General features: G+C 44.4%; 1 protein-coding gene across 1 annotated transcript in view; it reads left to right on the top strand.

Moving 5' to 3' along the window:
• The first annotated feature begins 12,163 nt into the window (after nucleotides 1-12,163).
• The window catches only part of wdr19 (WD repeat domain 19), a 209,785-nt gene continuing 201,505 nt past the window's right edge, over nucleotides 12,164-20,443 (top strand). The window contains exons 1-2 of the mRNA XM_068036669.1: nucleotides 12,164-12,236; nucleotides 19,125-19,216. Coding sequence (XP_067892770.1) covers nucleotides 12,231-12,236; nucleotides 19,125-19,216 — 98 coding nt within the window. The 5' untranslated portion in view covers nucleotides 12,164-12,230. The remainder of the gene's footprint in view (nucleotides 12,237-19,124; nucleotides 19,217-20,443) is intronic.

Genomic DNA, 20,443 nt, shown 5'->3' with positions numbered 1-20,443 from the left:
GGAACAACATTGTCCATTGTCTGAGTGTAGTCTGGAAAACCAGGTGGTCATATGTCCTCCTCCTATAAATAAAATGGCAGAATCAAAATGTGGATTTAATGCCACTGTAAATTGCACCATGGAGACTAGGAAAGCATTGTCAGGGTTAACCCATGTGGCCTATATGGAAAAGGGGAGATATTGCTTAACCACCACAGCGAAGGAGTACCAGTATGGACATAAACGGACTTGGCCGCTGAGCAACAGTACATTTTGGTTCAACCCACAAATACCAACCCGAGTAGGGAAGATGGAGTTGGTAGAGATACATAAACAAAAGACAGAAATGATAACTGTGACAGAAAGTATTAAGGAGGATTTGACAAATTACCTCCGGGACTATGAATATACTATTCAGCCATTGCCCATACGCTTGAGTAAAGAGAGACAGCAGCTAGAAGTCATTGCTGTAGTGTACTACAATCTGGAACAACAGTCGAAGATGCTACAAGATGAGATTCACAAGATAAATGGCAGGAGGACTTATGGAACTGGGGGTCAGACGTGCAGATACACCCCTGGTTTAGAATTATCTCCCATGTCCTGATAGTGGTTTTGGGTATCATGGTGTTATATGTGACCTACTTAATTTGGCAACTTTAGAAATTAATTAGGCGATGTAAGAGGATGTATGAACACAGGTTGGACAGCTACCCGAAAAGCAATTAGTGTTCGAACTTGCTCTGTCAAAGGAGGGACAATTAGTTATGCCATAAAAGGGTAAATTGTATAACCTTTTCATATATACTTAAAATGAATTAATGAACGATCAATGTACTCTAAGAATGGAATTGTATTATGTTTGTACAATCGATTATGTAACAGTGATGCTTAAATGAAATTGTAATTGTACAAGTGTGCCATGTTGTAAACAAGTAATTGAAGCCCCTGCAAAACTTATGCCTTTACAGAGTTCCCGCAGGCCCCTCTTGTGGCACAAGCAGGCAACGTATTGAGTGCGACTCCTCCGGGTGTTGAAGGCTGTTTCTAGACAAATAGAGACCATCAAAGGCACCTAGGTGGGATCAAGGGAAGGATTCTTAAAAGTGTTTTGAAGAATCAAAGGGAGGATTGTGAGAACAGAATTTTAAGAACAGAATTTTATGGGGACATTTAAGATGAAATAATTAATCAATCATGTATTGCTAACAAGCTAGCTTCAGTGCTGCAGGGAGGGACAGCTTATCAGAAATGACTTCATAACTTCAGGGCTGCAGAGGCAACTTGGCCTTGCAGCTGGTACAGCGCAATAGCAGAGAGAGACATTGTGCTTCAGCAACACTCTTCTTATCTCATCACCCAGACATGACACATTCCTAAGGAACAGTTAGTGTGAGAAACATACTGACCAGGCAAACCCACGCCCCTTGTCCGAGGGTGGCTCAGCCTAACGTTCCCAGGGAGATAGGGGAATAAGAAACTGCTTGAGGAGAGGATGACAAGGCAGTGCCCCAATCAGACCCTGAGGACTACCCTTCTGATTCTGAGCCTCCACCGCCGGATAATCCCCCAGGACCTGCTCCTTTGATCTTATGATCAAAAAGGAGGGATTGTGGTAGCAGTTTGGCTGACATTGGGGTCTACAGCTCTTTGCTTTAATGACTCGTTTGTTTGCAGCAACCTGCTAAGAAAAACCGCAACCCACACAGACGTTATCAACGGGCGAATGTGATATCTGGAGTATGCATTGACTGAAGGAAAATAATAGCTTGTTATGTACAGCCTTATGCGAAGCTGACCTCAGATTCTGCATGGTGTATAGTCACGTAGGCCGTCCTGTGCTTATCTTGTGGTTTTGTAACTAATTGGGAAACTGTCAGCTCGGCATCTGTTGTACTATATAAATCCGCAGAGATCTGGAGCGCTTTGGAGTAGCACCGGACCGTGATTAGGAAAGGTGTGGTCCCCGTGATATCATGCAATAAATTTGTTAATGCTCAAAGTCTGAGTCCGGAGAATTTCTTTGACAATCAAATTTCTTCAACAATCAGCATGAACCATATTAGAGTTTAAATTTTAATGTTTTAATAAATTTCCTCTTTCTGCTTTAAACCAAAGAAGGCCTGTTTGTGCTCAGTTCTTTGCCTTATAATTGGAAACTGTGAACTAGGATTCACATAAAGGGAGCTCAAAACACAGTATGTTTAAAAATTAAACCCTGTTACAATAAGAGCAGGTAAAGATAGCAAAAGACCCCTAGACGTTGCTCACGTAACAAGGGTCACAGATGAAAGGCTGGTGGATCAGCTCATTTGGGGCTCTGCACACCCTGATGTACAAAAAGCTCTAACTGGAAAGGACCAGCTTACACTACCGCAGGCTCTAGACACCACGAGAACACATGAAGCCACGAGTAGACAGATGAAGATGCTGACTACCCAAACGGCTGTCTTTTAGTCAAGGGAAAGGAAGCCGGGTTGATGTAGTCAAACAGCAACAAAGGAATGCACACCAGAGAGAGAGAAAGATATGCAACAGATGTGGACAATTACATGAGCTCACGGACAGAAAAAAATGTCCTGTGTGGGGATCAAACTGCAGAGCTTGTGGAAAGCCCAATAACTGGGAAAAGATGTGCAGGACAAAGAAAGTATCAGATGCACAGAAACAGGGCAAATGTCAAATAAAAGAAATCAATACCCTGGAAGATGATGGGGAGTTTGAGGACACAATAGACATAGGAACCATAGACCTACATGAAATGTTTGGATGCGGAAATGTTCAGTGAAAAGAAATTCACACAACCATATGGATCAGGAAGAAGGTGAGAGATAATCCCACAACCAAAAATCTGAAGCTGAAGCTTGATACTGGAGCACAGAGTAACAACATCCTGCTCAGACTACACCAGAAGATCTTTCCTGAAAATTTGAAAAGAATTGCTACCCAAAGAAAGATGCTGTGAAATTGAGCAACATCATGCTGATGGCACACGGTGGAACTGGGGTTTGACAGCTGGGAATGATCCCAATCAGAGGAAAAGACATTAAGTGTATGTTCTATGCTACTGAAACAGACAGTCCAGCTATCTTGGGGTTGAGGAGTTATGAAGAGCTGCAGCTGATCTTGGTAAACTATGAGATGAAGGAGGCATCAATGAAGGTTGAAGCTAGCACACCCATTGAAAAGCATCCTCCAATCAGAAGCAAGAAAAATCTGGTCCAAATGTATCCAGAGTGTTTTGATGAGAGTTGGATGCTTTGAAGATTTTGAGTATCTTATCACCATTGACCCAGAGAAGAAACCAATGATTCATCCCCCACATAAAGTACCAATAGAGCTAAGAGGAAAGCTTGAAAGAGAGATAGGTTTGTTTGAGGCAAGAAACACTCAAAGCTAGCATGCATCACCTAAAACCAGCCTACCCTTCTAAAAAGGGAGGGCATTCTGGCTGCAGCAGGTGCTGGAACTCATTGTGGAAGAGAATTAGAGCAGGAAGAAGAGTGAATTATGGTGCAACAGGGGAAAGAGCATGCTCCAAGGTTGTTTGATGCTGCACTGAACAACTTGGTGCAGGAGGTGAACAGGAGGAGAGAGGTGTTGTATCCACCGATGGCCACAAGGCCCTATAGACAACCTCCCAGGAGGCAGTGAAACTAGATAGTCGTGGCGGTCAATGCCAGGAATCAAGCTCCAAGGACCTGTATTGCAGTGCCGTAAAGAATTCAATGACCTCACATGAGTGGTCAAGGTCAGTGAATGCATCTTCAAATGCCATATCCCACTAACTGCACCACTAGCCTTTCACACTGCCCAATGCAACACATGCTCATCATTCAGCTATCAACAATCTTTATCAATCAAGACTCTTAACTGACATTCATAGCTTCACCCAATTAGTTCTGCTGCAAGCCTCATACCCACATCTTGCGGCTTTCACACACTGCCAACTATTCAACCATAACCATGTCACCCAAACAGATTGCACCACACTTACTGACACGTTCCCTTTCTCTTGCAGGACATGTTGGCATGTAACCTGAGGCAGAAAGAGCCAATCGGCAAGGGCTAGACATGGCTGCATGTCCCTCCCCAATGGAGGAGATGGTGCTCACCATCATTTCAGCGGCCATGACTGAGGCTATGAGCAGCTGATCTTCTACCTCAACTTCACCTTTCCGCCCTATTCCAACACTTTGAGTGAAAAAATGTCTCCCCATCTCTGTCCTAAAGGGCCGACGCCTTATTCTGAGACTGTGACCCCATGTTCTAGATTGCCTGGCTAGGGGAAACATTTTATCAGCATCTATCCTGTCAAGTCCCTTAAGAATTTTACATATTTCAATTATATCATCCCTCATTCTTCTAAACTCCAGGGAATCTAGGCCTAGTTTACTCAATCTCTCCCCATAGGCCAATCCCCTCATCCTAGGAATCAACCTAGTGAACCTTCGTTCAACTCCCTCAGGAATAAGTTGCACTCCCTCTAGGGCAAGTATGTCCTTCCTACGATAAGGAGACCAAAACTGCACACTGTACTCCTGGTATGGCCTCACCAATGCCCCGTAAAATTATTGTAAGACTTCTTTACTCTTGGACTCCAATCCCTTTGTAACAAAAGCTAACACACCATTTGCCTTTCCAAATGCTTTCTGTACCTGCATGTTAATTTTCTGTGATTCATGTACTAGGAGACCCAAGTCCCGCTGAATGCACACATTTCTCATCATTCAAAAAAATTCAGATTTTTCTTACCAAGGTGGATAACTTCACACATCGCCACATTGTATTCCATCTGCCATGTTCTTGCCCACTCACCCATCCTGTCCATATCTCTCTGACCCTCTTTGCATCCTTCTCACAGTTTACTTTTCCACCTAACTTTGTATCATCAGCAAAGTTAGATAAGTTACACTCAGTTGCCTCATCTAAGTAACTAATATAGATTATAAATAGCTGAGATCCAAGTACTGATCCTTGCGGTGCCTCACTAGTTACAGTCTGCCAAACTGAAAATATCCTGTTTATTCCTAGTCTCTGTTTTCTGTCCATTAACCAATCCTCAAGCCATGCTAATGTATTACCCCCATCCCATGTGTCCTAATCTTGAGTAATAACTTCTTGTGTGGCACCTTATCGAATGCTTTTTGGAAATCCAAATACACTACATCCACAGGTTCCCCTCATCCATCTTATTAGTTACATCCTCAAAAATCTAACAGATTTGTCAAACACAATTTCCTTTCCATAAATCCGTGCTGACTCTGCTTAATCATATTATCATTTTCTAAGTGCCCTGTTACCATATCCCTCATTATAGATTCTAGAATTTTGCCTACTGCTGATGTTAGGCTAGCTGGGCTCCAGTTTCCCGTTTTCTCTATTTCTCCTTTCTTAAATTGCAGGGTTATGTTTGCTACCTTCCAATCCTTGGGAACTGTTCTAGAATCTAAGGAATTCTGGAAGATCCAAGCCAATGCATCCCGCTCTGTAGCTTTTGTTTTATTTGTTCATGGGATGTGGGTGTTACTGGCTAGGCCAGCATTTATTGCCCTTCCCTAATTGCCCTTGAGAAGGTGGTGGTGAGCTGCCTTCTTGCTGTCCATGTGGGGTAGGTACGCCCACAGTGCTGTTAGGAAGGGAGTTCCAGGATTTTGACCCAGTGACAGTGAAGGAACAGTGATATAATTCCAAGTCAGTATAGTGTGTGGCTTGGAGGGGAACTTGCAGGTGGTGGTGTTCCCATGCATCTTCTGTCCTTATCCTTCTATGTGGTAGAGGTCACGGGCTTGGAAGGTGCTGTCGAAGGAGCCTTGGTGCATTGCTGCAGGGCATCTTGTTAATGGTACACACTGCTGCCACTGTGCGGCAGTGGTGGAGGGAGTGAATGTTTGTGAATGGGGTACCAATTAAGTGAGCTGTTTTATCCTGGATGGTGTCGAGCTTGAGTGTTGTTGGATTTGCACCCATCCAGGCAAGTGGAGAGTATTCCATCACACTCCTCACTCGTTTAAAACCCTAGGATGCAGGTCTTCAGGTCCAGGGGATTTGTTGCCAGTTAGTCTGAATGACTTCTCCAGTACTATTTATTTACTTATGCTAATTTTGTTAGGTTCCTCATTCTCACTAGATCCTTGAGTTATTATTTCTAGAATGGTTTTTGTGTCTTCTACCATGAAGACAGATTCAGGATATTTGTTTAATGTCTCTGCCATTTTATTCCCCATTATAATTTCACCTGTCTCTGCCTGTAATGGGCCCACGTTTGCTTTCACTAATCTTTCCTAATCATATACTTATAGAAATGTTTACTATTTGTTTTTATGTCTGTTGCTAGTCTACTCTCATATTCTCTTTTCTCTTTCCTTATAACAATTTCTTGGTCCTCCTTTGCTAAATTCTAAAATCCTCCCAATTTTCAGGCTTCCTATTCTTTTTGGCAATATTATAGGCCTCATCATTTGATATAATACTATCATTAGCTCCTCTTGTTAGCTACGGTTGGACCACTTAGTCAGCATTCTTTCATTAGCTGTGCTGCAGCCATATCGTAGGAGCACTAGGACAGGCAAAGGCATATGGAAGACAGGCACTAAGGGAATGCACAAGGTTTATTAGTTGATGTTTGTTTGCAATATGGCATGATTTGATTTATAAATATGGTTTGAAATGTTTATTTTGTGTTGGCTTGGATTTTTGCATTGTTGCCAAGAGGACACTGTGATAGTCAGTAACAGAGGGAAGGTGAATGGGGATTTGGGGTTGCGTTTACTGGTATTGCTGTCAGATGAGTCGATCAGGGACAGCCTGTCCAGAAAGAGGCTGTGCTGATTGCCTCCTCTCTTCATCTTTCTCCTTCTTTTCTTCCTCTTTCCTCAGCTGCTTGTGGAGGCGGTAGTATAGTGGTAATGTCACTGGACTAGTAATCCAGATGCCTAGGCTCTCTGGGGACATGGGTTTGAATCCCACCACGGCAGATGGTGAAATTTGAATTCAATTAATAAATCTGGAATTTAAACAAAAGCTATTCTAATGGTGACCATGAAACCATTGTCGATTGTTGTAAAAACCCAACTGGTTCACTAATGTCCTTTAGGGAAGGAAATCTACTGTCCCTACCTGGTCTGGCCTACATGTGACTCCAGACCCACAGCAATGTGGTTCACCCTTAAATGCCCTAGCAAGCCACTCAGTGTATCTAACCGCTACAAAGTCAATAATGTTGGCCAAGGATAGCCCTCATTGCCCAGTAGCCTCACTCTGGTTTGTCCTGTTAGTTCAAATGTGGATGGCACAGTGGACTGCCACAGAATGAAGGCATCATGACTGCTGCCACGCTACTGGGCACTGACCTGCATGATATGCTGTGTATGGTTACACACCAGCTGGATATTGAGGGAGTGGAACATCTTTTGGTTGCAGTGCATCTGAGTTGACATGCGATGCCCACAAATCGGCGTGCATGCATTCAGTGGTGCCCTGTACCATGGGAAGCCTACAATCCTCAATAGGCCGCATACTTGCTCTGCCAGCCTCTTTCTGTTAAGAGACAGTTAAATATATTAAGCTCTCTTGGCATACAGAGCCTCAGCGACTTCCTTTATGGAAGTGTGGACAGCAAACTGGGAGATGTTGAAAATGTTACCTGCTGCAGCCTGGAAAAGTCTGATGTATAAAAGTTCATGGCCACAGTCAGCTCCAGAGCCACTGGCATTTCCCTCCTTGCTCTTCTCTGAAGTTGCAGGAGTGGCTAAGGCAGGTATCAGACTTATTGAACCATAGATGTCTGATGTCTGACACACTGTTCCGCGCTGAGGTTAGGTAGGACAGTTGCTCGCGGAACAGTCTGGATGATATGGCCTCCTGCTGTGAGCCCTTCTCATAGAAACATAAAAATAGGAGCAGGAGTAGGCCATTCGGCCTTTTGAGTCTGCTCTGCCATTCATTATGATCATAGCTGATCATCCAACTCAGTAGCCTGTTCCCGCTTTTGTCCCATACCCTTTGATCCCTTTAGACCCAAGAGCTATATCTAACTCCTTCTTGAAAACATACAATGTTTTGGCCTCAACTGCTTTCTGTGGTAGGGAATTCCACAGGTTCACCACTCTCTGGGTGAAGAAATTTCTCCTCATCTCAGTACTGAAAGGTTTACCCTGTATCCTTAGACTATGACCCCTGGCTCTGGACTCCCCCACCATCGGGAACATCCTTCCTGCATCTACCCTGTCAAGTCCTGTTAGAATTTTATGGGTTTCTATGAGATCGCCCCTCACCCTTCTGAACTCCAGCGAATATAATCCTAACCGACTCAATCTCTCCTCGTACGTCAGTTCCACCAGCCCAGGAATCAATCTGGTAAACCTTCGCTGCACTCCCTCTATAACAAGAACATCCTTCCTCGGATAAGGAGACCACAACTGCACATAATATTCCAGGTGTGGCCTCACCAAGGCCCTGTATAATTGCAGCAAGACATCCCTGCTCCTGTACTCGAATCCTCTCACTATGAAGGCCAACATACCATTTGCCTTTTTTACCGCCTGTTGCACCTGCATGCTTACCTTCAGAGACTGGTGTACGAGAACACCCAGGTCTCGTTGCATATTCCCCTCTCTCAGTTGATAGCTGTTCAGATATTAATCTGCCTTCCTGTTTTTGCTTCCAAAGTGGATAACCTCACATTTATCCACTTTATACTGCATCTGCCATGCATTTGTCCACTTACTCAACTTGTCCAAATCACCCTGAAGCCTCTCTGCATCCTCCTCACAACTCACCCTCCCACCCAGTTTTGTGTCATCTGCAAATTTGGAGATATTACATTTAGTTCCCTCATCTAAATCATTAATATATATTGTGAATAGCTGGGGTCCTAGCACCGATCTTGTGGTACCCCACTAGTTACTGCCTGCCATTCGGAAAAAGACCCATTTATCCCTACTCTTTGTTTCCTGTCCGCCAACCAATGTTCTATCCATCGCAATACACTACCCCCGATCCCATGCGCTTTAATTTTACATGCTAATCTCTTATGTGGGACTTGGTTGAAAGCCTTCTGAAAGTCCAAATAAACCACATCCACTGGCTCCCCCTCATCGACTCTACTAGTTACATCCTCGAAGAATTCACCACTACCGACGTCAGGCTGACTGGTCTATAATTCCTTGCTTTCTCTCTACCTCCCTTTTTAAATAGTGGGGTTACATGAGCTACTGTCCAATCTGTAGGAACTGTTCCAGAGTCTATAGAATCTTGGAAGATGACCACCAATGCATCCACTATTTCTAGGGCCACTTCCTTAAGCACTCTGGGATGTAGACCATCAGGCCCTGGGGATTTATCGGCCTTCAATCCCATCAATTTCCCCAACACCATTTCTCTACTAATACTGATTTCTTTCAGTTCCTCTCTCTCACTAAGCCCTGTGTTCCCCAACATTTCTGGTATGGTATTTGTGTCCTCCTTTGTGAAGACAGAACCAAAGTATGCATTTAGTTGGTTCCCCATTTCTTTGTTCCTCATAATAAATTCCCGTTTCTGACTGCAAGGGACCTACATTTGTCTTCACCAATTGTTTTCTCTTCACATACCTATAGAAACTTTTACAGTCAGTTTTAATATTCCCCGCAAGCTTGCTCTCGTACTCTATTTTCCCCATCTTAATCAATCCCTTGGTCCTCCTTTGCCGAATTCTAAACTGCTCCCAATCCTCAGGTCTGTTGTTTTTTCTGGCAAATTTATATGCCTCTTCCTTGGATCTAATGCTATCTCTAATTTCCCTTGTAAGCCATAGTTTGGCTACCTTTCCCATTTTACTTTTGCGCCAGACAGGGATAAACAATTGTTGCAGTTCATCCATGCGCTCTTTAAATGTTTGCCATTGCCTATCCACCGTCATCCCTTTAAGCAACGTTTCCCGATCCGTCATAGCCAACTCGAGCCTCATACCTTCATAGTTTCCTTTACTAAGATTCAGGACCCTTGTCTCAGAACCAACTGCGTCACTCTCCATCTTGATGAAGAATTCTATCATATTTTGGTCGCTCGTCTCCAAGGGGTCTCGCACCATTAGATTGTCAATTATTCCTCTCACATTACACAATACCCAGTCTAGGATGGCCTGTTCTCTAGCTGGTTCCTCAACGTATTTGTCCAGAAAACCATCCCGTATACACTCCAAGAATTCCTCCTCTACGGTATTGTGACTAATTTGATTTGCCCAATCTATATGCAGATTAAAGTCACCCATAATTACAGATGTTCCTTTATTGCATGCATCTCTAATTTCCTGTTTAATGCCATTCCCAGCATCACCACGACAGTTTGGGGGTCTATATACAACCCCCACCAATGTTTTTTGCCCTTTAGTGTTACTCAGCTCTACCCATACAGATTCCACATCATTAGAGCTAATATCTTTCCTCACTATTGTGTTAATTTCCTCTTTAACCAGCAATGCAATTCCACCACCTTTTGCTTTTTGTCTGTCCTTCCTAAATACTGAATATCCCTGGATGCTCATTTCCCATCCCTGGTCACCCTGCAGCCATGTCTCCGTAATCCCGACTATATCATACCCGTTTACATCTATTTGTGCGGTTAATTCATCCGCTTTATTGCGAATGCTCTGCGCGTTAAGGCACAAAGCCTTAAGGCTTGTCTTTTTAACAAAAGTTGTCCCTTTCCCACTATTTTTCACTGTGGCCTTGTTTGATTTTGGCCCTTGATTTCTCTGCCTATCACTTTTCTTATTCCCCTTACTGTCCTTTGTTCTTGTCTTGATCCCCCCTCCTCTGACTCCTTGCAAAGGTTCCCATCCCCTTGCCATTTTAGTTTAAACCCTCCCCAACCACTCTTGCAAATACTCCCGCTAGGACATCAGTCCCAGTCCTGCCCAGGTGTAACCCGTCTAGTTTGTACTGGTCCCACCTCCCTCAGAACCGGTCCCAATGCCCCAGGAATCTAAAACCCTCCCCCTCACACCATCTCTTCAGCAACATGTTCATTCTCCGTTTCATGCTATATAGTCCAAGGGGGATGCCTACTAGTGCCCCATGTCTGGGGGCAAATGATGTGTTCAGAATCTTTGAAGTGAGGCCAACATTTTTCAGTATACGCCACACACTCTCTGTAGACTTTGAAAATTTTAAAGAACTCTAGAAATCACCAAATGCTTCTACAATCACAGCAATAGCCAATAGAAATCACTCAGCCACTATATTTCAAATCAGCAATTAACCTGAAAGTAATTGATAATCCCTTTAAATAGTGCTGGTCTGGTGGTGGGTCCTTCCTGGTGCTGGATGTGTGTACGGTTGTGCATGATTAATAGAGGGTGTTGAGCTCTAAAATGGCAGGACTGCCGTCAAATCAGTGTTTCACGCCGATTGATGCCATTATCTGCCAACACTGCATTCTTCCAATGGAAGCGCCCTGCGCAATGCTAACGCCTTCACCAAATTGGTGTCCAGCATAGTTCGCACCAAAAACGTGCATGTGTACTGCCAATGCCATTTTGGAGCTAAAACAACACTAGCCGGGTATTAGGGAGTTGAATTGTTCAGCCTTTATTATCTCCACAGGTCCTATCTGACCTGCTGAGAGTTTTCAGCATTTTATTTTTCAAAATCTTGAAAATTCACAGTCCTTTGAGATATTTTCCCCAACAGGCAACTCCAGGACCCAAATGAGACAAAGCTGCAAACTGCTGGTACAGCAGGCTTCCTCCAGGGAACTGCTGAGCTTTGAGTCTGCGTGGCACAGTCGCACAGTGGTTGGCACCGCAGCCTCACAGCTCCAGGAACTTGGGTTCGATTCTGGGTACTGCCTGTGCAGAGTTTGCAAGTTCTCCCTGTGACTGCGTGGGTTTTCGCCGGGTGCTCCGGTTTCCTCCCACAGCCAAAGACTTGCAGGTGATGGGTAAATTGGCTGTTGTAAATTGCCCCTAGTGTAGGTAGGTGGTAGGGAATATGGGATTACTGTAGGGTTAGTATAAATGGGTGGTTGTTAGTCGGCACAGACGGTGGGCCGAAGGGCCTGTTTCAGTGCTGTATCTCTAAAAAAAGAAACAGGATGACGCCAAGCTTCGATGGTTGCCATGGGCGACGGGACGCACCGCCCACTCGCCGCGTTGCACTATAGGAAAGAGGGGGCCAAAAAAAAACGGGCATTGACGCGCATGCGCATACGGCCGGCGCGGTTCGTTGGTCGGTTCCCATGCAAGCGGTTGGTGAAAAGTATAAAGCGAGATGAAGGTGAGAGAGGAGTGTGGGCCAGGATGCCGATATCTTTAACTCTTTGGCTTAGGGGAGGGTTAATGCGCATTAACAATTCCTTTGTCCGTTGCTGCCTCCGGTCTTATAGTAATTTCACTTGGTTTATCGCCCATCGTAATTGACAAAGGCCTCACCCCCCCCCCGCGGTTACCATGGAGACGAGGCTGTTTATTTCAGTAGACAACAGTCTGTGCACTCCAGAGGGTCTAGACAATAGTCTTACTGAGATATAGAGCTATTGCCTTCCCTGGCAGACACTATTCGAACCAGACTCCGACCCACCATACATCCCACATTTCCCCCCCCCCCCCAATCTCCCACCACACCCCTCAAACCTCCCACCACACTCACTACAGTCAAACCCCCTCCCGCTGCACTCGCTACACTCAAACCCCCCTCACCACCTCACTGTATTCAAACCAGTTCCCACCGCACTCACTATTGCCTCACTACACTCAACCCCCCTCCCCATTGCATTCACTAACAACCCGCACCACACACTCCAACTTCCACCCCCACCGCCCCCCATCCTCATTATTCCACCCCCACAAACTTTTTTTTCTGCGCTTGTACTTCCTTGCCGTATATGCTACATCCCCCATACTCATTATAGAGGGTACAGTAGAATAGTATCTTATTGGACTAGTAACTCAAGAGGACTGAACTAATCCAGAGACATGAGTTCACATCCCACCGCAGCAGCTGGGCAATTTAAATTCAGTTTAACTAAATAAATTTGGAGTAAAAAGCTAATATCTGTAATGGTGACTTCAAAACTACTTTGGTGGTAATTCTGCACCGGCAGGCATTTCATGTGCATCTTTCATCTCTTGCTTTGGTCTGTGATCAAGAATGACTTGGTGAAATGATAGCTTGGTAGTGTGGGTTCACACCAGTCGACCAAACAGAATGGCAGTGATGGCAATTCGGAGTCGAATGGCATTGCGTAAAGATGCAATAACACAACTTGGATATCATGCCTGATTTCCAAACACTTTTTGATCAGCGATTTGACTGTCCTGACCATATGTTCAGACATCCCATTCAAGCGAGGATATCTGGGTGATGATGTGACATGGTTGATGGACCATCATTGAGGGATATGCTGGAATGGTTTCCCCTTATTTTGTGGACTGTTGTCAGACACCACTTCTACAGTCACTAAAATGACTAAAGATGATACTAACAATGTTGGCCACTGCTGTACTCTGTCTCAAAGCTTCTGCTCAATGGGAAATTTGGTGCAATAGTCAGTCACTAGCAGATAGTCTTCTCTGCCTACAGAGCACAGCTCTGTTGCTATCTTGATCCATGGTGATGATGGTATGTCATGCGATTTGAGAGGCTCTTTTTGTGGACTAGCTTGGTGTTCCTGACATGCATCACAAGATCTCACCATCTGATCAATGTCCTTGCTGATGCCGGGCCAGAATATTGACTCGCAGGCGAGTCGTCTTATCCTTTTTATTCCCATGTGTCTTTGGTGGAGCTGTGCAAGTATGTCAGACTGAAGTGTCGCTAGGATGAGTACATGGCGTCCTTTGAATAGTACTGCATCGGATAAACCGATTTTGTCTCTGCATGGCCAATATGTTCTTGGATCCGTAGGGATGATCTGAATGGTCTCAAGCCAACCCTTTACAGCGATTTGCCGTGGAGCTTGGAGTTTGAGGTCTTGAGAAGTCTCCCTCTGGAGCTCCTCTCTCTTGTTTTGACCGAAGCACGAGACCTATGTTGTAGACGTCCTTTGAGCTTGCACAGACTTCATTCACCTGGAAGTCAAATGGCATTTCTTGCGCCTTTCCAGGATTGGGCAGCCTACTTAGAGTGTCCGATAGGATCATCTGACTACCGGGTTTGTTATAGCCCTGAATCTTGATGAGTAACCACTGGAGTCAAGGCAGTGAACTCGTGAGTGGTTTCTGCAGATCATCTCCAGCAGCTTATGATCTGTCTCGACCTTGAACTCTTTTCTGAAGAAGTATGCATGGAACCTGGTGATCCTGAAGACAAGAGCGAGAGTTTCTCTATCGCTATTGACGTAATTTGCTTGTGCTGGCAATAGACTTTTCGAACCAAATGCGACAGTCTTGCCGTCTTGAAGAAGACATGCACTGAGACCTTTCTGCTATGCATCCACTTTTAATGTTGCTGTCTTCTAAGAGTCATAGTATTAAAGAGATGACTCGGCTGACGGTGCTTATTCAACACACTGAACACATGTTGGTGATCGTCCTGCCATAGGAATGGTGTGTGTTTCTTCAGCAAATCTCTTAGTGGGGAAGCCTTCTCCGAGAAACTTGGTATACATGCAGCAAGGAAGTTGAATAGACCTAAATACCTTTGGAGGTCGTCTTTGTCCTGCGGTACTGGCATTGACTGGATGTCTTCGATCTTCCAAGGATCCGTGCAGATACCTGAACTTGAGTAAATGGCACTGAAAAAAATTATGCAATCAGCCTTAATGGAGCACTTTTTGCCGTTGAAAACCAAACCTTCACGTCTGGTGGCCTCCATTAACAAGTGTAGGTTTCTGTCATTCTCTTTTTCCATGCATCCAACTATGGCGGTCATCTGTAATATACACACAAGATGGGATTCATTCCGTAATCTGGTCCATATGCTGTTGAAATATATCCTGGCCGACCGACAGCCCAAATGGTAAATGGAGGAAACAGTACCTACCAAAAGGAGTTCTGAACATTGTTAGCTCTTGCGATTCTCTTGACAAGAGTACGGACCAATATCCGGTTTTTGCATCTAATTTGGAAAAGTGTTTTGCTCTAACAAATATTCAGTTTAACTCCTAGCATTGGTATCATATGATGCCATCTCTTTAAGGCTTTGTTTAGCCGCCTTTGGTCCAAACATAGTCGAATTAAACCGTTCTTCTTGATTGTGGTAGTGATGGAACTGCACCAGTCCATGTGTGCACTGGTCGAATGATGCTTTGTTTTTCCATTCCATCCAGTTCCATCTTCAACTTTTCTCGAATGTGCACACTGCATTTTTGCGATGGGTCGATTGACGGCATTGCACCTTCTTCTGCGCCGTGGAAATTCCCAACCAGTCCGGGTACTACCTCTGGAGGTTTTGTACCAATCCAATGGGTGTTCACCTATTTTGACTGCTGTGGTCTTCTGACTGGGTCAGCTCATGGACGGTGACCATGTTAAGTTCATTGCAGGCTGCCAACTCTACTACTGCTGGTCCTGACACATCCACTATGTAGACCATGTTGACTCTTTGTACCTGCATTCCAGGTCTAGAGAACCTGGGCACTTTATTGTCGAGCCATTGTGTGCCGTAAGCTTTGCGCTTGTGGGTTGGACCACAGACTTCCATGTCTCGTGGTACATGTTCTTGAAAATGTAGAAATGTAGAGTGTTGGTACTTGCATGTGTGTCAGTCTTCACTCTCAGTCACTGTTGTCCAGCCTTATTGGGACAGATGATCTGGAGTGTTGCAAAAGTTTCCGTTTTGTTACCGGAATGGACCTTTTCCACTAAGGTGATTGTGTGAAGTAGCTGTTCACCTGTAGTGTCTTCACCTTGATCCATCTCATCCATTTTGGTCAGGCATTCCCCCATTTCGTGGATGGGTCTATGCTTTTGACGATACCTGGAAGTGTCTTATCTCCCTTCGCCTCTGGGTGGCATAGTTCTGCAGTTTGAGCATGCACGCTTTGGTTTCTCCCCAGGTTTCTGCTGCTGGACCTTCTGCAAAGTTTTACCCAGTGCCCTCTAAACCCGCATGCCTTGCATGTGTCTGCGTAAGCCGGGTATCTACGCAGTTGGTGGGAGAGCCCACAGTTACTGCACACCTTGTTCTGCCTGGGTGTCTTGGAAATTGTACTGACAGACAGGTGTCTTGAACCCTAAGGCTTGCATCCGACCTATAGTATGCTCTCCACTCTGTGTCCCTTTGGCTTTTCCAGGAGGTCTTTCTGGAATGCCTCAATAGGAGTGGAGGCGATAACAAACTCCATAATTCGTTCTGACAGTTCAGTATCAGAGAAGTCGCATTCTTTTGCTTTCTCTCTGCATCGGTTAACACAGTCGTCCAGGCTCTTGTTGGCTTTCTGTCTACACTGCATGACTTCCAGGCGGTGTACTCTGAAATTAACTTTAATCTTGAGCTAACTTTCTAATGTTGCCCATAGCTTTGATGGATCCTTCTGGTCAGCATCACATAAACCAGAGGTATTGATTCTGCACAGACCTTCATTTCCTATGGCAATCCTGATTTTTATTGCCTGTTTCTTTGCATCCACAACCTCATGGTCTAGGAAGCATAGTGCAATCCTCTGCTTAAGCAGTTTGAACTCGCCTGGGACATCAGGTACTTTCCAGTCCATCTCTGGAACTCTGGCTGCCATTGCCCAAGCCTTCTACTCTTTTCTCCCCAAGGAGCAAACATTGCTTTAATAGTTGCAGCAAGTTGCGATGTCTGCAGAGCTGAACAGGAGCCACGCCCAGAGCTATGTTGCAGCACCTGCTTGTGAGTCTGCTGATGGGAGGGACCTTGGTGTCGGGGTCGACTAATGGCATGCAGGTGTGGCAACAACAGGAAGGAATCTGTGCCAAAACACGACACTGCACTGATCTCTGCAGCTGAAACTAGCGATAGTTTTGTCTTACCGGCTTGGGGCAAAACTGGGAGTGTGCCCAAATTGCCTTCAATCTATACTCACACCATTGCTCTGCCAATGTGAGAGCTGTGATCCTGTCACAGTGCTTCAGTTAGGGCTTCTGACTTGAATTGTTGTTTGAGTTGCTGATCAATGGTGTTCTGTCACCACCGCTGCCACCATATTGTATTATCTCTTTCTAGACTAATACAAATGAAGCTGAAGGGCAGGCGTAAAGGTTTGAATGGAGAGCTTTAGAGTCATAGAGTTATGCAGCACAGAACCAGGCCCTTTGGCCCATCGTGTTTGTGACGGCCATTAAGCACCTATCTATTCTAATCCCATTTTCCAGCACTTGGCCCGAAGCCTTGTATGCTATGGTGTTTCAAGTGCTCATCTAAATAGTTCTTAAATGTTGTGAAGGTTCATGCCTCTACCACCGCTTCAGGCAATGTGTTCCAGATTCCAACCACCCACTTGGGTGAAAATCTTTTTCCTCCAAATCCCCTCTAAACCTCCTGCCGTTACCTAAATCTATGCCCCCTGGTTATTGACCCCTCCGCTAAGGGAAAAAGTTTCTCCTATCTACCCTATCTATGCCCCTCATAATTTTTTATACCTCAATCAGATCCCCCCTCAGCCTTCTCTGCTCTAAGGAAAACAACCCTAGCCTATCTAGTCTTTCTTCATAGCTGAAATGCTCCAGCCCAGGCAACCTCCTGGTGAATCTCCTCTGCACCCTCTCCAGTGCAATCACATCCTTCCTATAGTGTGGAGACCAGAACTGTACACAGTACTCCAGCTGTGGCCTAACTAGCATTTTATACAGCTCCATCATAACCTCCCTGCTCTTCTATTCTATGCCTCGGCTAATAAAGGCAAGTATCCCATATGCCTTCCTAACCACTTTATCCACCTGTGCTGCTGCCTTCAATGATCTATTAACAAGTACACCAAGGTCCCTCTGACCCTCTGTACTTCCTAGGGTCCTACCATCTATTGTATACTCCCTTAATGAAGACTTTTTAATGGAAACTTGTTGCTTCAGTTATATGTGCTAACTGACTGTGCAAGTGAACTGAATCATATGATATTACATCACTTCCTGTGATATACATATTGGCATAAACATATATTTAAATATATTTAACATACTAACAAATACACTATTACAACAGAGCCTAGCACATTAGTGCTGAGTGGATGATCTGTGTGGCACCCTTCTGAGGTCCCCACCATCACCAGCTCTCATTCCAGCCTTGGTCCAAACATCGACAAAAGAGCTGAATTCCAGAGGTGAGGTGAGAGTGACTGCCCTTGACATCAAAGCAGCATTTGATTGAGTGTGGCATCAAGGAGCCCTGGTAAAACTGAAGTCAATAGGAAATAGGGGGAAAACTCTTCACTGGCGGGAGTCATACCCAGCACAAAAGAAGATGGTTGTGGTTGTTGGAGGTGAATCATCTGAATCATCTCAGTCCCAGGACATCGCTGCAGGAGTTTCTAAGGGCAGTGTCTTAGACCCAACCATCTTCAGCTGCTTCATCAATGATCTTCCCTCTAACATAAGGTCAGAAGTGGGGATGTTTGCTGATGATTGCATAGTGTTCAGTTCCATTCACGACCCCGCAGATAATGAAGTTGTCCATGCCTGCATTCAGCAAGACCTAGACAACATTCAGGCTTTGACTGATAAGTGACAAATAACATTCGCGCCACACAAATGCCAAGTACTAACCCATCTCCAACAAGAGAATAAAAACAGAAAGTGTTGTAAATAGTCAACAGGTCTGGCAGCATCATGGAGAGCGAAGCAGAGTTAACGTTTCAGGTCTGTGAACTTTCATCAGAGCTGGCAATAGGTTTTAAGCAAGTGATGGGGCGGGTGCTGGTGAAGAGAACAAAAGGGAAGGTGTGTGATAAGGCAGAGGGCAGGAGCGACTAAATGACAAAGTTGTCAGAGCTTTTCATTATTCTACCATTAACACCCTCTCTGGACTAATGCTTTGTCTTTCACCACAACCATCAGTGCTCCCTTTGCCTTTGTTCCATGATATCACAGATCAGCCATGATCTCATTCAATGGTAGAACAGACTCAATGGTCTACTCCTGTTCCTTTAATTTTATCTAAATATTCACTTTGCAGTGTGTATGCTTTTCATTGCTGTTTGGTAGATTATTGGAGCAAATGTTTCTGTTTGCTAAAATCCTGTCTGTTGTTCCCTTTTATGTGCAGAGAGTATTTACCATCTCAGAGAAAATCGTTGCAGGCAACCTTGTACAGTACCACTGGCAGAAAACACTAGGGAATTATATAGCTGTCACTGGGTAAGCTGCTTACATTTTACTGCAAAAAACCTGCTAGAAGATAAAAATATTTGTGTCATGGATTGACAGTTAAAGCATTGCTATTACATATGCTTAGTGACATTGTCTCAATATTATGATATTCTAGTAGATTATCTGTCTCAATTCTGAGCAGAAATTGAGGGTTAATAATGTTCTTAGGCAATATGATTGACATTCATGTTCTAGTTTTATTGGTTGAACGTTTAGTACAAACATTACATACAAGATTTACATTGCCTTTAAAACAACCATTTAGTACAATGTTAGGTTGTTTTTGGATTTTAAACCAAATATTCTACGCTGATTTGGCATCATGAACCATTCCTAGTCAGAGAGTCGTACAGCATAGAAACAGGTCTTCCTCTAGGAAGACCTCCCACCACCTACAATTCAGAGTGTACCTTAACTTACTAATGTCAAGATAAACAATTGCAAGACCAATGGATCAGAAATCACTTCCTGCTGTATGCCGATTTATTGAAATATATCCCATGCCAGCACGTGATTCTCCTCCCTTTGGTAGACAGATTGAGGCACAGGTTATGTATTGAGAGACAATTTATTTAAATAAAGGAGGCCTTCCAATATCAGTATCCTCATTTGCCTGGATTTTTTAATTATTAGGGAAGTGACTCCGGAGGCTCTTGCCACCTGGAAACACCAGCCCTAAAATGTTGTAGTGAAAATACTTTGTTATTAGTGCACAGTCTGGCCAAATTCTCGCCAGTGCCATTTTTTCCGTTTTAATCTTGAGGTAGGCGAGTGCAATAGTGAAGCCTCTGGAGCCGCGCAGAATGGCCCACCACAGCTTCCCGATTTACGCATTACAGTGTGCACATGGAAAGTTACTGGGCTTCTCACCAGTGCGATGACGGTGAATGCTGACAGCTTTGCCGTCATTTGCACAGCAAAATCCAGGTCAGCATCTTTAATTATTTAAATTGGGCACCATTCTCTATCAGTGGCATGGGATGCTTGTCTTCCAGTTGCTAACATTCTGATAATTAAAACTGGTTTCCTCTTCCGAACAGCCATTAAAGGTTCTATAAAGCAGGTGGACTTAATGCCTCTGCATTCAATTTCATTAATATTTTAAAACACTATTTCACAGAAACCACTGTCTAGCCTCACATTGATCTTTGTCTGCTGTTATGGAATGTGTATTCTCTGTGCCTTGTAGAAACATTTCACAACCACAATTAACCC

The sequence above is a fragment of the Heterodontus francisci genome, chromosome 1 (genome assembly GCF_036365525.1).
Source record: "Heterodontus francisci isolate sHetFra1 chromosome 1, sHetFra1.hap1, whole genome shotgun sequence".
NCBI lineage: Eukaryota > Metazoa > Chordata > Chondrichthyes > Heterodontiformes > Heterodontidae > Heterodontus > Heterodontus francisci.
The sequence above is the reverse complement of the archived record's forward strand: the minus strand, read 5'-3'. Positions and strand labels throughout refer to the sequence as shown.